This window comes from Pongo abelii, chromosome 11 (assembly GCF_028885655.2).
Source record: "Pongo abelii isolate AG06213 chromosome 11, NHGRI_mPonAbe1-v2.0_pri, whole genome shotgun sequence".
Taxonomy (NCBI): domain Eukaryota; kingdom Metazoa; phylum Chordata; class Mammalia; order Primates; family Hominidae; genus Pongo; species Pongo abelii.
In genome coordinates, this window is record NC_071996.2 from 133314005 (window position 1) to 133326837 (window position 12833).

Consider the following 12833-nt stretch of genomic DNA (forward strand, 5'->3'; position numbering starts at 1 on the left):
GGGTAAGCATATGAGTTAGAATTGTTCTGCAATGGCTGAATCTCTCCCCTCCCAAAATGCCTCCTGCTTTTGTATGCATTGGCCTCAAGAGTTTGAAGAGACATTGTGCTTTCTACCAGAACAGTGCCCCAACAACTGTCATTAAGATGGAAAACTTCATCCATATGACTATTAACATGCCAACACTAATTCATACAATCACATCAACCAGAAGTGCAATGCTACCCAGCTCCAAACACAGAATTGGTTATCTAGACAACATCAGATTGGTTATAAACTTCCATGCCTGTCTTGTGGTGAGCTTTTATTTAGTAGTGCCTTTCACCTCTGATTTAGAAATTTTACAGACCAAGAGATTTATCAAAGGAAACGTGTGTTTTTCCCTCAGGCAGTTGTATCAAGACAATATATGTGTGCGTGTATATGTGCATATACGTATGTGAGTTATGTAACTGCACACAGACCTTTAAAAATAAAATTAAATTCAGTCATCACTCTTCTAACAAAAATCCATCTTTCACTTTTGTAAATCAATTCTACTTTGCTTTTTCTGTTTCAGTGAAATAGATTGGACATTTGCTAAGGGCAGAAGAGCCAGTCTTGAAAGTCAAGCACGATGACTTCATAGTGTTCCAACCAGTAGGCCCTATTGTCTGTGCACATTTTCAACGCCAATGGCACTATTTTGCCAGCGCATAAGGATACCTTACACAAATGCTCCACCAACAAGCAGGTAGCAGGGCCACCTTTTTAAATGTATTTGTTTTCTACAGCGTTCTCCACTATCTGCCTCCAAAAAAAGCTAAGTTCACTCACTGCATTACTTACCAAAATAGGAAGCTTTCCAAGTCACCCACGCAAGCACATAGCACTTCTTAGAAGAACCCTCTAGTTGTGTATAATTTAATAAAACTGACCATGTAGGATAATGCTGTTTATTAAAAATATAGTCAGGGAGAAGGAAGTCAGTGCATTTATGCAATTTTACATACACATCTGTAGTTTGAGGTTCCATTATTCCAACAGTTCATATAAATCACTGTTTCAGACAAAAGGAAAAAAAATGCTTTACACAGGAGATCAGCAATTGGTTATAGGTTTGGAAATATGAGTCGGCTTGTAGTAAAAATAAAACCACCTCTTCCATTATTAAAGAATGTCTCCTTCATGCAGAACAAGTCTTTAGCGTTAAGAACTTTTCCTTGCATAAGAATTGTTAACTTGAAGTTCTTGGAAAACAGCCAATCCTGTTTTCTATATTTATAAATGCTATTTTGTCTGGATTTTTTTTTGAGGTAACAAAGGAAGCATCTTCAGTGATTTGTCACTAGGTTATCCTTTACCGTGTATGTCAACTACTGCAATGTCCAACCTAAGACTTATACAAAAGCATTTCTCAGAGAATCATAAATACAGAATATGACATTTCCAAACAATGTTCTCATTACAGCAGGGAAAACAAAATGGATCAAAAAACAAAGCCTAAAATAAATGAAGGCTTGATCATTTTACTAGTAGAGAAATGAACAATAGCATCCAGAATCCTCCAAAAAGGATTTGGCATATGAATGCACTTTTATGAAAAACTTCATCACATTTTTTTTTTTTTGGAATAGACTCCACTCCCATCTCCTGAGCTCACGCTCACAGACAGGAGTCGAGAGTACAGCTGCAGCACCTGCTAAGCCAGAAGGAAGACGGCAAACTTACAACTTACTCGCGACAGTCCTCAGTGTGGAAAATCAAGAGTTTTGGATCTAATTTCTTGGATACTGAAGTTGGTGCTCTGTCCCTTGGCCTTCTGTGGTAGGATGTATAGGATGCCCTAGGGAAGTCACTCCTAATAGGGAGTGGTCACATTCATTTGAAGGCACCACTCCTTTCCATGTTATGTACCTAACTCAAACCCAGTAAAGAGGGACTCCAAGCATAATTACTTTCTTTATATCCTGCTAGTGAAAGTTCTGTCACTACAAATGCAGGGAACCAGAGACAAGCATGAGGAGAGAAAAATCTGCGTTTCTTACGATGAGTGGCTGTGTGAAAGGTTTCTGCTGGGTTTGGCTAAGGCATCTAAAACTCCATGTCTGCTCCCAATTAGTCTACCTAGAACTTACAGTTCAGTTTTCTGGGGGGATAGGAAGAGGGGATTACATTTAGCTACCTCTTCCTTCTTGGAATAGTTAAAAATATGTCCTCATTATAAAGCAGATCAAATCAGTAACTGTCTAAATGACAACACAAATTCGGTGTTAGCTATGACTGACAACAGACTGACTCCATCTCAGCAAGAACTAAAGGACAACAAAATCTCAGTTGCTACCCAACTAAGTGTTTAAAGTATACTAAGAAATTAGTGCTTGTTGATAGGATTACCAAGCAAATAAATTTAAGGCATAACTGGAGTAATAGCAAATGAAGTACATACTTTTTCCCTCTGATGCAATAAGGCCTCTGCCAAGAGAGATTACTTTTAAGAGTTTTCCTGCCCCAAATTAACCAAAGGTCCCGTCTACTGAAGGAGGAATAAGCTAAAGGCTGAGGCTTTTAAACAGATAACGACTGACTTTGAAACACTCAAGACTTTAGAGTTTGAGTCAAAATCATCATATATACTTATTAGATGCTGGAATCAATGAGGCCAAATTTGCCAGGGCCGCAACATGGATAAAATGTCAAGTACAGATGAAACACTATTTTGTTTATACATGTCTAAATTTTAACAGAACCCTTTAAAAATCAGGAACAAAATGCTATGTTCACACAAAAATACTTGTGCTTAGTTTGCAGGAAGATATCAGAACAGTTGAAAACAAATTGTTTCAGTCTTTAACTTCACTTGATGAAGCTGCTCAGCAACTGTGCTATCAGCAGTGAAACTGCAGAAACACAATTCCCTTCTTGGATTTCAGGGAAAAGCCATTCACTTGTCAGTCTCTGCAGAGACAGGGAGAGACTTCTCTGCCCCCAACTCCTCTGACAGTTCCCTTCCACTTAATGGGGTCACTGCCCAAGTGAACTCTCAGGAGGGGACATTTCCATATAAGGCCATTTAAGTGTAAATTGACACAGCAATCTATGTCAAACAAGCCACTGAGTTTCTTTTGGGTGGTGGGATAGGGAAAAGGGCTTTTGTGTCAATTAAATAAGACTTACAGAACAGTCAAAGAAAATTGATTTCTCAAAGTTCAATAATAAAAAAAAAACTAGCTCATCTCTTATTTTCAAGGAGATGAATTACGGAAAATTCCTTCAAATTTATGCCACAGGCTTAGTTTTGGACCTTAGGAAGGAATCTCCTCCCATTTTCTCTTCACATTTTAGGTTCTTCAAGTTGCTATTATAAATTGTTTGAATAGCAAAATCAGCCATGACCCGAATCATGGAGATATGTGGATTTCCTTGCATTGAAATACATCTATACAATTGAAAGTTATGCATACAGCACAAAACTATAAACAAAAAGGTGAAGCAAACTTTCTTTATTTTCAGGTAAAAACATTAACCTGATGGATTATTGCAGATTTGAGAAATCAGCACATAAAACGACTGGACAGCATTGCTTACAGGTGCTTTTATCTGCGTCGAGACAAAGGCTGAACTGTTTTGTCCCAAGTCAGCACTGAGAGAAGCGGAAGAGGAGCGTGGAATAAAGAAGACTATGAACAAAAACGTAAAACAACAAAGGGAAAAAAATTTTTTTACTCCAACAGGGAAGGAAAACTGCTTATTTTGTTTAAAAAATTTACATTAATTTAAAATGCTCTGGCCACAGAATAATAAATACTGGCCAGCCCAAGCTGTAGACTTCTTAACCTTCATAAAAGAAACAAATGAGCTTTCCTTGTCTCATTCCAGAGGCCGTTGCTGCTGAAATTGCCATGTAAACAGTCCTTAGTGTGTCACCTGGGAAAAAGCCAGTAATACCCTAAACTATATTAAAACTAAACTATAAGAAAAGTCTACCTAGTTACAAAAGCTGAATTATATTCAATAAATTTCAATCCAATGAATTTTAAATTAGATGTTAACTGGAGAGAACATGGGACAACAGAAGCCCATGGGTAACGAAACTTTGAGAACTGTGAGTTGTATACAAAAAAAAACTGTGAGCTGCACAGATAGTGAATCAGGGAGAGAAAATCAGAGGAAAGTGAAAAGCACATAGAGCTAGTCTACTAAACTATATTTGTCAAATACATGTGAGCTTAAATTTCTGTACTTATGTACAAGAGTTGTCTTTGGAGGAAACAAAACTGCAGACTTAGCTAGATGGATACACACAGCCCAGAATTAAACTGCACAGCGACATTTATTGTTCCAGCCTGGAAAAACATCCCTTTTTTAAATTTCACACAGCAAAGCATGTTAAAAACTTCACTCATCAAATAAATGATAATTTAAACAAGAACTTGCTAAAGAAACCTCATCACAACAACGTTTTAGGGCCTGATCACTTTAAGTCCATGGGGCCATTAATGAATATCAACCAAATGTCTCTTTATAATCTGCAAGCCGTTTTTCCTACAACAAGAAGGCGTAACATGTTTCCTTGACTCAGGTGATACATTAGAAAAGAAATCATGATTTGTTTCTTTTGCTGTAACAGGCAGACACTGCATTTCTTGTTGTGATCAGGAAAGATGGAACGACTGCTGCCCTTCTCTTGCTGCTATCAACAGTTTTTCACGCATTATCTCAATGCTTGAATAGTCCGGCAACTTAAGATAGTTCACACAAGTCATTACAGAGGGCAAGAAGTCATCTGGGTTTTCTGTTGATTCAAACGTCTTTCGGACAATTGTCAAAGGTGGATTCAAACTCCGGAATCCTGATTAAGAGAAAGACAAGGAACTTAAGTTTTTAAAAAACATCAACTATCAGAAAACATTCCACTGCTTTGCCGTACAATATTACACAGAAGATATTCTTTCTTGCTTGCCAGTTGCACATTCAATATACATTAAGTGCAAGGAACCTGCTTTATTTATCATTTAAAAACTCGCTGTATAACATGGAGGCAACAGTTCTTTACGTCTTCTGATTTTTAAAATGGATACCCACAGTGGTTCACGCCCGTAATCCCAGCACTTTGGGAGGCTGAGGTGAGCCAATCGCTTGAGAGTTTCAGACCAGCCTGGGCAACATGGAGAAACCCTATCTCTACAAAAATACAAAAATTAGCCAGACACGGTGCTGTGTTGTGCCTGTAGTCCCGGCTACACAGGAGGCTGAAGCAGGAGGATCTCGCTTGAGCCCTGGAGGCAGAGGTTGCAGTGAGCCAAGATCACGCCACTGCACTTCAGCCTGGGCGACAAGAGTGAGATCCTGTCTCAAAAAACAAAACAAAAACAACAGAATACCAATTTAACTTATATTAGGATTCAATCTGAAAAACCAGATTTTAGAATGCATTCTCATCTAAGTCAACTAAGAGTTTAGAATGTACAAATGGCCTGGAATTTTATCTAACCAGCATTACATGTGCATTAGTAATCCTACTACAATATGTAAGACAATCCCCATGGATTTCCCTGCTAGTGGTCTCAATGTACTATAATGATACTGGAATAACTAAGAGGCACTGCAGGTGAGATAAAGAATCTCCTGCTGATGGTACTGAAGTTTCACACTCACAAACCCACCCATAGGTAGAATAAATGCTAAACATCAACATTGTACCCACCTCCAACAGGCAATCTTGGGCTACCAGTCACAAACTGGAGAAATAACCTCTGCTGCTCATTATCAAAACTACTGAGAATCTCAAACAAAAACTTCACAGCCCGACTATAACAGAAATAAATATACCAAAATTATTTCATCAGGTTAAAATAGAGTTTTAATCACACTGCATCACATCACATGACGTAAAAATTAGATTAGCACTTTTAAATTACACATATATCTCCATTACAATATACTTAAATCAAATTTGTTTCTGTTATGACTAGAATTCAAATGGAATGATTACAGTTGTAGTAAGTAAGACTTGATCTGGTACTGTACAGATATTTCTGCTTTACTATATGTAATAATGGGGAACAAGATTAAATCTGTCTTCCCCAACCCCTAGTATTTTCACAGAAATACTTGAGAAAGAAACCCTTGGGTCTTAATTTCCCATCTTGAGAGAAATAAGGCCAAAACAGAAGTAAGCATCCATTAACAGGTAGACACATTTTAAAATGAACCACTCCAACTTTTGTTGTTTACACATGTGCGCATGTGTGCATACACACACACCCCTCTCCACATTCTTCAGAATCAACAGAAAAACTGGCAGACCCCAGTACTTACCTGTCATGAGTATAACCGTGATCAGGCCTACAGCATTCCATCAGTGTCTTTGCATCCCAAGTGTCTGCTTTACTGCCACAAAGGAGCTGATCCAGCTGTGAGTTTAAATAAGGGTAAAAAGAATTACTAAAGAAACATTTGCTTACCTGAGTGAAAATAAAGGTCTACGTGTACCATACAAGAGTATCAGTCTCAGTACTAAAACTTTCTGCTTGGGACCTCTTTCCAAAAAAAAAAAAAAAAAATTTAGAGATTACATCTCCTTTTTAGCTATACACTATTAAGTACCCTGCCCATCTGTAGGGACTTGGTTCCTGAGAAACCCTTCCTCTCAAACCAAAAACACCTGATGACCCTTGATTTCAGTTTTCCTTTCTTCTCATTACTTTAGGTGCCTTAAATGGATAATCTGCTTCTAATCAGGGAGATTTTATAAATCCTGGCTTTCAGAAACACGAAGGTATACAGTAACAGATGCCAAGGGAGAGAACATTGAGCTGGAGAAAGAAGTGGGAGAAGCAAGCTGAACTAGGACACAGTAAATGGGTAGGTCTTTACACTTTGTAGAGAGGCATGTCTACGCTACATGGTTGGTTGTATGGGGACCAACCTAGATATTATAGAATGAATACTAGAAAGCAATAAATGCTTTCATGTCCTTAGAAAATCTATCATCAGTTTCAAATTAAAACCATGCCTTTCTCTGGTTAACTGCTGATTTGTAGAAGACTGCATACTTTGAGAAAATCCAATTTGAGGCCAATGAAATTTAATATCTATTATATAATGCTCACTGTCTGGTCCTATATATTTAAAGACAAAGCTTTGCTCTGTTGCCCAGGCTGGAGTGTAGTGGCCTAATCACAGCTCACTACCGTCATGATCTCCTGGGCTCAAGTGATCCTCCAACCTCAGCCTTCCAAGTAGCTGAGACTACAGGTGCATACCACCACGCCCAGCTAATTATTTTTTTTTTAATTATTTTAGACAAGGTCTCACTATGTTGCCCAGCCTAATCTCAAATTTCTGAGCTCAAGTGATCTTCCCACCTCCATCTCCCAAAGTGCTGGGATTATAGGCTAAGTCACTGTGCCCAGCCTATTTAATTTCCATTACTCTGTGATAGGGGTTATTCCAATTTTACAGATGAAACAGTCCTATCAGATACAGTAACTTGGATAAGGTTATACAGCAAGTGGTGAGGACCATGATTCTATTCCAGGTGACAAGCAGTGCCTACAAGTATCAGGCACACTACATGCTTTAAAAAAGTAGTAAATCGAAGTAGACACAAACATAACTGAGATTAAGATGTTAAGATAATCAAAAATTTACAGATTCAGTCAGTAGTGAACATACACTCTAAAACTAGTATTCAAACAATAAATAAAAAGGTTTCAAAACTGAGGGAAAATGGGCACATTCTAGAGGCTTTCTGTATCTCACTACCAGTGAGTAGTTCTTTTGAGATTTGGCACTTGAAATAAAGATGGTAATAGGGTTTGGCTGTGCCTCTACCCCAAATCTCATCTTGAACTGTAACTCCCACAATTCCCACCTGCTGTGGGAATGACCTGGTGGGAGGTAACTGAATCATGGGGGCAGGTCTTTCCCAGGCTATTCTCCTAATAGTGAATATGTCTCATGAGATCTGATGGTTTTAAAAGGGGAGTTCCCCCGCACAAGCTCTCGTCTTGTCTGCTGCCATGTGAGATGTGCCTTTCACCTTCCACCATGATTGTGAGGCCTCCCCAGCCATGTGGAACTCTAAGTCTAACAAACCTCTTTCTTTTGTAAATTGCCCAATCTCAGGTATGTCTTTATCAGCAGCATGAAAACAGACTAATACAGGTAGCTAAAGAAAACCAAGCACATAAATCCATTTCTTCCATTCTCAGAAGTATTCTCTGCATTTGGCAATTAGATAATTTATAATACTTTCTTAAAACTTCAAGGACTAACTTTGATTGTGAAACAATGTCTCATCGAAATGAAGTTTAGTTAGGGAATAAAGTCAAGCCCCCTCCATGTCTCTCCTTTGCTTCCACAGCAGTACAGAAACATGCAGAACATGCCACACACAGCACAAATCCCCATTCTCCACTGAATGGCATCGAGGGTCTCAGCTGACAAAGATGCTATGCTTACTGTCACGCGTGGAACCCGCTCCCCCAATCTAAGAGGGGACACATATTTAACATTCTTCCTTGCTCAGGAAATTTCCTTGTCTTTCCCAAACATCCATTCCCTGCTATCTAACACCCATTTTTTTTGTTTTTGTGCAACAATACGGTCTTTGACTAGGCAGCACAGAAACACTCCATTAAAATTACAGGTATGACCATTTCTTTTAGACATAAGCTACTCACTTCCTCCGGGTAGAAGTACTGAAGATGACTGAGTGGGAAGACTGATTCAAATCCATCTCTGAACGAATCAAACTGCCTAGAAACGCCTTCATTTAGTGCCCAGAATATAACCAGCTGCAAAAAGAAAGTTTTCAAAAAACTGTGACAAGATTTCAAATCTCTTTACTATGTAAGATGTGGCAAAGTACAGTGAAACACCCTTCTGGATCACTTTATAAAGAACAAACAAGGTATTATGTCTTTAAAATAATCTGCTAGAAAACTACATGAGTAAAACGTCAGGTCGACATCTTATGTGGGGCCCCTACCAATAACAAAATGTAAAAAAAAAATGCCATGTGCATTTATATGTAGTGTTAAAAATCTATTCATGTAGAACCCATGGCATACAGTTTTATTACCTCACTAGATGGGAATCAAATGAGAATTTCCCAAGAGGATAAAATGTTATTGAGAATTAAAGGTAATGTTTGAAGAATCACAATTAGCCACTATTAAGGGTTTTTAATTTTTAATGTAAAATGTTTAGTTCTAAATCCTGTGAAGTTCTTAGAACCCAACCTGTCTGCAGTGTGTGCTTCCTATTAAAAGTAGGCAAAGCCTGGAAATGAAGTCACATGCAATTGAACGGTAAGAAAAAGAAACTCTTATTGGTCCAACATTATCTAGTCATCACTGACTTTGGGCAGCCCAATGGGTAGAGAAACAACATTTTCAGATAAAAATGAAAACATTAGGATTTTGTTGATAGAAAATTATAAGCATTAGTATAAATTATTTTGAGATAACCTTAATCTAAATGTTAACTCATTATTTGCTAGTAAGATGGAAGAATAGCTTTCACAAAGTCAGCAGAAGAAACAGGACGAGAAGACAGTCCTACTGAATATTAAAAGGAATTACTTATGAATCACAGAACTGTTAAGTAACAGGGGATTTTGGTTATTATTATTATTTTTGAGGCAGAGTCTCGCTCTTTCGCCTAGGCTGGAGTGCAGTGGCATGATCCTGACTCACTGCAACCTCCGCCTCCCGGGTTCAAGCTATTCTCCTGCCTCAGCCTCCTGAGTAGCTGGGATTACAGGCATGCGCTACCACGCCTGGCTAATTTTTGTATTTTTAGTAGAGACGGGGTTTCACGATGTTTGTCAGGCTGGTCTTGAACTCCTGACCTCATGATCCGCCCGCCTTGGCCTCCCAAAGTGTTGGGATTACAAGCGTGAGCCACCATGCCTGGCCAGTTATTATTTAACCTATATTCTCTCTCTCTCTCTCTCTCTCTCTTTTAAAGCTGATGAAGAAACTGGTGATGAAGTTTTTCAGAGGCTCCATCTAAAGTCACACAGCAAGTTAGTGGAAAGGTCAGTTCAAGGGGTAGATGGCCATTCTGACCTAAATCCAATGCCCTTTCCACCCAATGTCAGCAATAAACCAAAACAAATTTTTCAAACATTGGTAATAAGGATCTACATAGTAGCAATTTAAAATACAATTTGTGTTCAATATAAAATTACTTTTCCTGAATTTAGCAAATATAGTCAAGCATCACAAATTAATACATATATGCTTTTTTTTTTTGAAACGAAGTCTCACTCTGTTGCCCAAGCTGGAGTGCAGTAGCACGATATCGGCTCACTGGAACCTCCACCTCCCTGGTTCAAGCGGTTCTCCTGCCTCAGCCTCCTCAGTAACTGGGACTACAGGTGTGTGCCACCACATCTGGCTAATTTTTGTATTTTTAGTAGAGATGGGGTTTCACTATGTTGGCCAGGCTGGTCTTGAACTCCTGACCTTGTGATCTGCCCACCACGGCCGCCCAAAGTGCTGGGATTACGGGAATGAGCCACTGCGTCCAGCCTAATATATATATATGTATGTATTTTTAAGAGAAAGGATCTTACTCTGTCGCCTAGGATGGAGTGCAGTGGTGCAACCTTGACTCACCGTAACTTTGAACTCCAGGGCTCAAGCGCCCTCCCACCCCAGTCTTCCAAGTGGCTGGGACTACAGGCTCATGACACCACACCCAGCTAATTTTTGCATTTTTTTGTAGAGACGAGGCCCCTACTTTGTTGTCCAGGCTGGTCTTGAACTCCTGGCCTCAAGTAATCCTCCTGTCTCTGCCTCGCAAAGTGCTGGGAGGATTACAGGCGTGAGCCACTGCACCTCGCCCATAAGTTAGTTAATTTGAAAGGTGTCACCAAACATAAAAGTGTGCACTGCACGGTGCCTGAAGTAAATTCTGTCAAGCTAGCTGCCTTGATAGAAATGCAAAAATGCAATTTAGTGAGAACACAAATAATGTCTCTTTTCACTTTTTTTTTTTAAACTAAGAAAATGTGGTGTGATTAGATAGCATTCAAGCCTGAGGAGAAATAATTCAAGGTTATATAAGACAGGAAATATCTGATATGTGCACTCAAGAGCAAAGAGAAGCTAGCGCCTTGTAAAGCAGCCTTCATGCAGTGGTCCTGGGGATGTGGAAGGTCTCAAGCCATAGCGTGCGCAGCCAGAAGCAACATACAATCAGGCAAAGTCCTCCGTCTTCACAACTGGCCTACCCCCCAAAGACACAGTTACATACTCTTAGATACTCCTCTAAATTGTGGATAGTGACTGGTATATCCTTCCCTCCTTTCTTCAGTTCGATATTGGGAAACCCTGGCAGAGTGAAATCCAGTCCTAGATCTTCAACTGAGCAGCCATTCATAGTCAAGGTTTCTAACGCATACTGTAGACTCTCTTTGGTCTAAAAAACACAAATGGGGGAGAAATGGTGTCAAGCAAAATTAACTCATGGTTTTTTGTTTAAAAAAAAAAAAGATATCCTAATAAAATAAAAGATATCCTAATAAAGCTGATGGGTTCCTTTAACTCTTAGCTTTATTTTTTTCCTGGTCATAATCTACATATGAAAGAGTCACTGAGATCACAAAGGAAGTAAGTATAAGAAAAGAGAGCTGAAGTGCTTCTTCATTATGAGATGCTGCTGCTCAATTTAAGCACACGCAAATCAAATTTCACAGTAAGTGCATAATAGGTTGCATATTAGTTCATTTTAAGAATGTGGACCCTAGAACTAGACAAACTTTTCATAAATTCTAGGCTAATCTTGAATCCAATACTGTATAAGTATACAGCGAATACTGATAATACAGTTCGGAAATCGTAAATATAAAAAACGTACTATCTAGTGATAGTGATTAACTTTCTACCCCTGCAAAGCTCAAGTCTACAGAATGAAGCCTGGAGAGGCTTCACTCAACTACTTCAGGTCTCTGATGCATAAGAAGTTTGTATCTATGCAGCAACACTGTGATTAAAAAAAAAAAAAAAAGTTCCAAGAAATCCCTAAGAAAAGGCAAGCAATACTTTATAAGACAAACGTTAAAAAGTCTTTATTACTCACATTTTTAAAAATGTCTAAGATTATGAAAGGCCTATGTAAATTTTTTTAAACTTAAGGATCAAAAACCAACATACAAAAATGCAAATTCCATCTAAAAATGAAGACATCAAGTTAGGAGAAAGAAGACAAATGGCTTTTCCAAACTGGAAATGCCTCCATGTACGAAATTCCTACATGTACGAAATTGCATGTACGAAACGTAAATTCCATGTACGAAATGCCTCCATGTACAGAAAATTAGTCATTTAAACTAGAAATAGTTAGAACATTCTGATTAATTAATTAGTCATTTTTTAAAGAGCAAACTAAATGCTGTTTAGGATTCTAAATAATTCAGAATATCAAGGAGGTGGCAGATTATTGAAAGTAAATGGTCACAGAATTATGTCCATTTTTACTTCTCTGCAAAAACCCACTTTTAAGCCTCTCTCCATTTTAGGTGTCATTTGAAGACCTCCAAAGGGAGGCATTTTATTTTACATTTGAAGTACTCTTCAGCAGAAAGATTTAAAAAAAAAAAAAAAGAAAAAGAAAGTTCTCCGTTTTCATGTTCCCCCCACTGGTAAGCTCTCAAAACTATCCTCATACTCCCTTTCACAGATCAAGGTGATTACTATTACACTATTGGAAAGTCTTCTCTCATAGCTACCAAGGAAATATCTTATTTCTAAAGATGTGCATTACAAAGTGTTGTTATTAGATAGGAATCTAGAATTTACAATGTCCTAGAGATGTTTAAAAGGAATTTACATTAG

At 38.4% G+C, this 12833-nt stretch overlaps 1 protein-coding gene across 50 annotated transcripts in view; it reads right to left on the reverse strand.

Annotated features, from left to right (window-relative positions):
* Positions 1–4293: 4293 nt before the first annotated feature.
* Positions 4294–12833, reverse strand: part of TRIP12 (thyroid hormone receptor interactor 12) — a 156534-nt gene continuing 147994 nt past the window's right edge. For all 50 annotated transcript variants that reach the window (XM_054549933.2, XM_063713089.1, XM_063713100.1 and 47 more), the window contains 5 exons: positions 11254–11418; positions 8670–8783; positions 6301–6395; positions 5687–5790; positions 4294–4831 (listed from right to left, as the gene is read on the reverse strand). In XM_054549933.2, the coding sequence (XP_054405908.1) occupies positions 4635–4831; positions 5687–5790; positions 6301–6395; positions 8670–8783; positions 11254–11418 (675 nt within the window). In that variant the 3' untranslated portion in view covers positions 4294–4634. The remainder of the gene's footprint in view (positions 4832–5686; positions 5791–6300; positions 6396–8669; positions 8784–11253; positions 11419–12833) is intronic.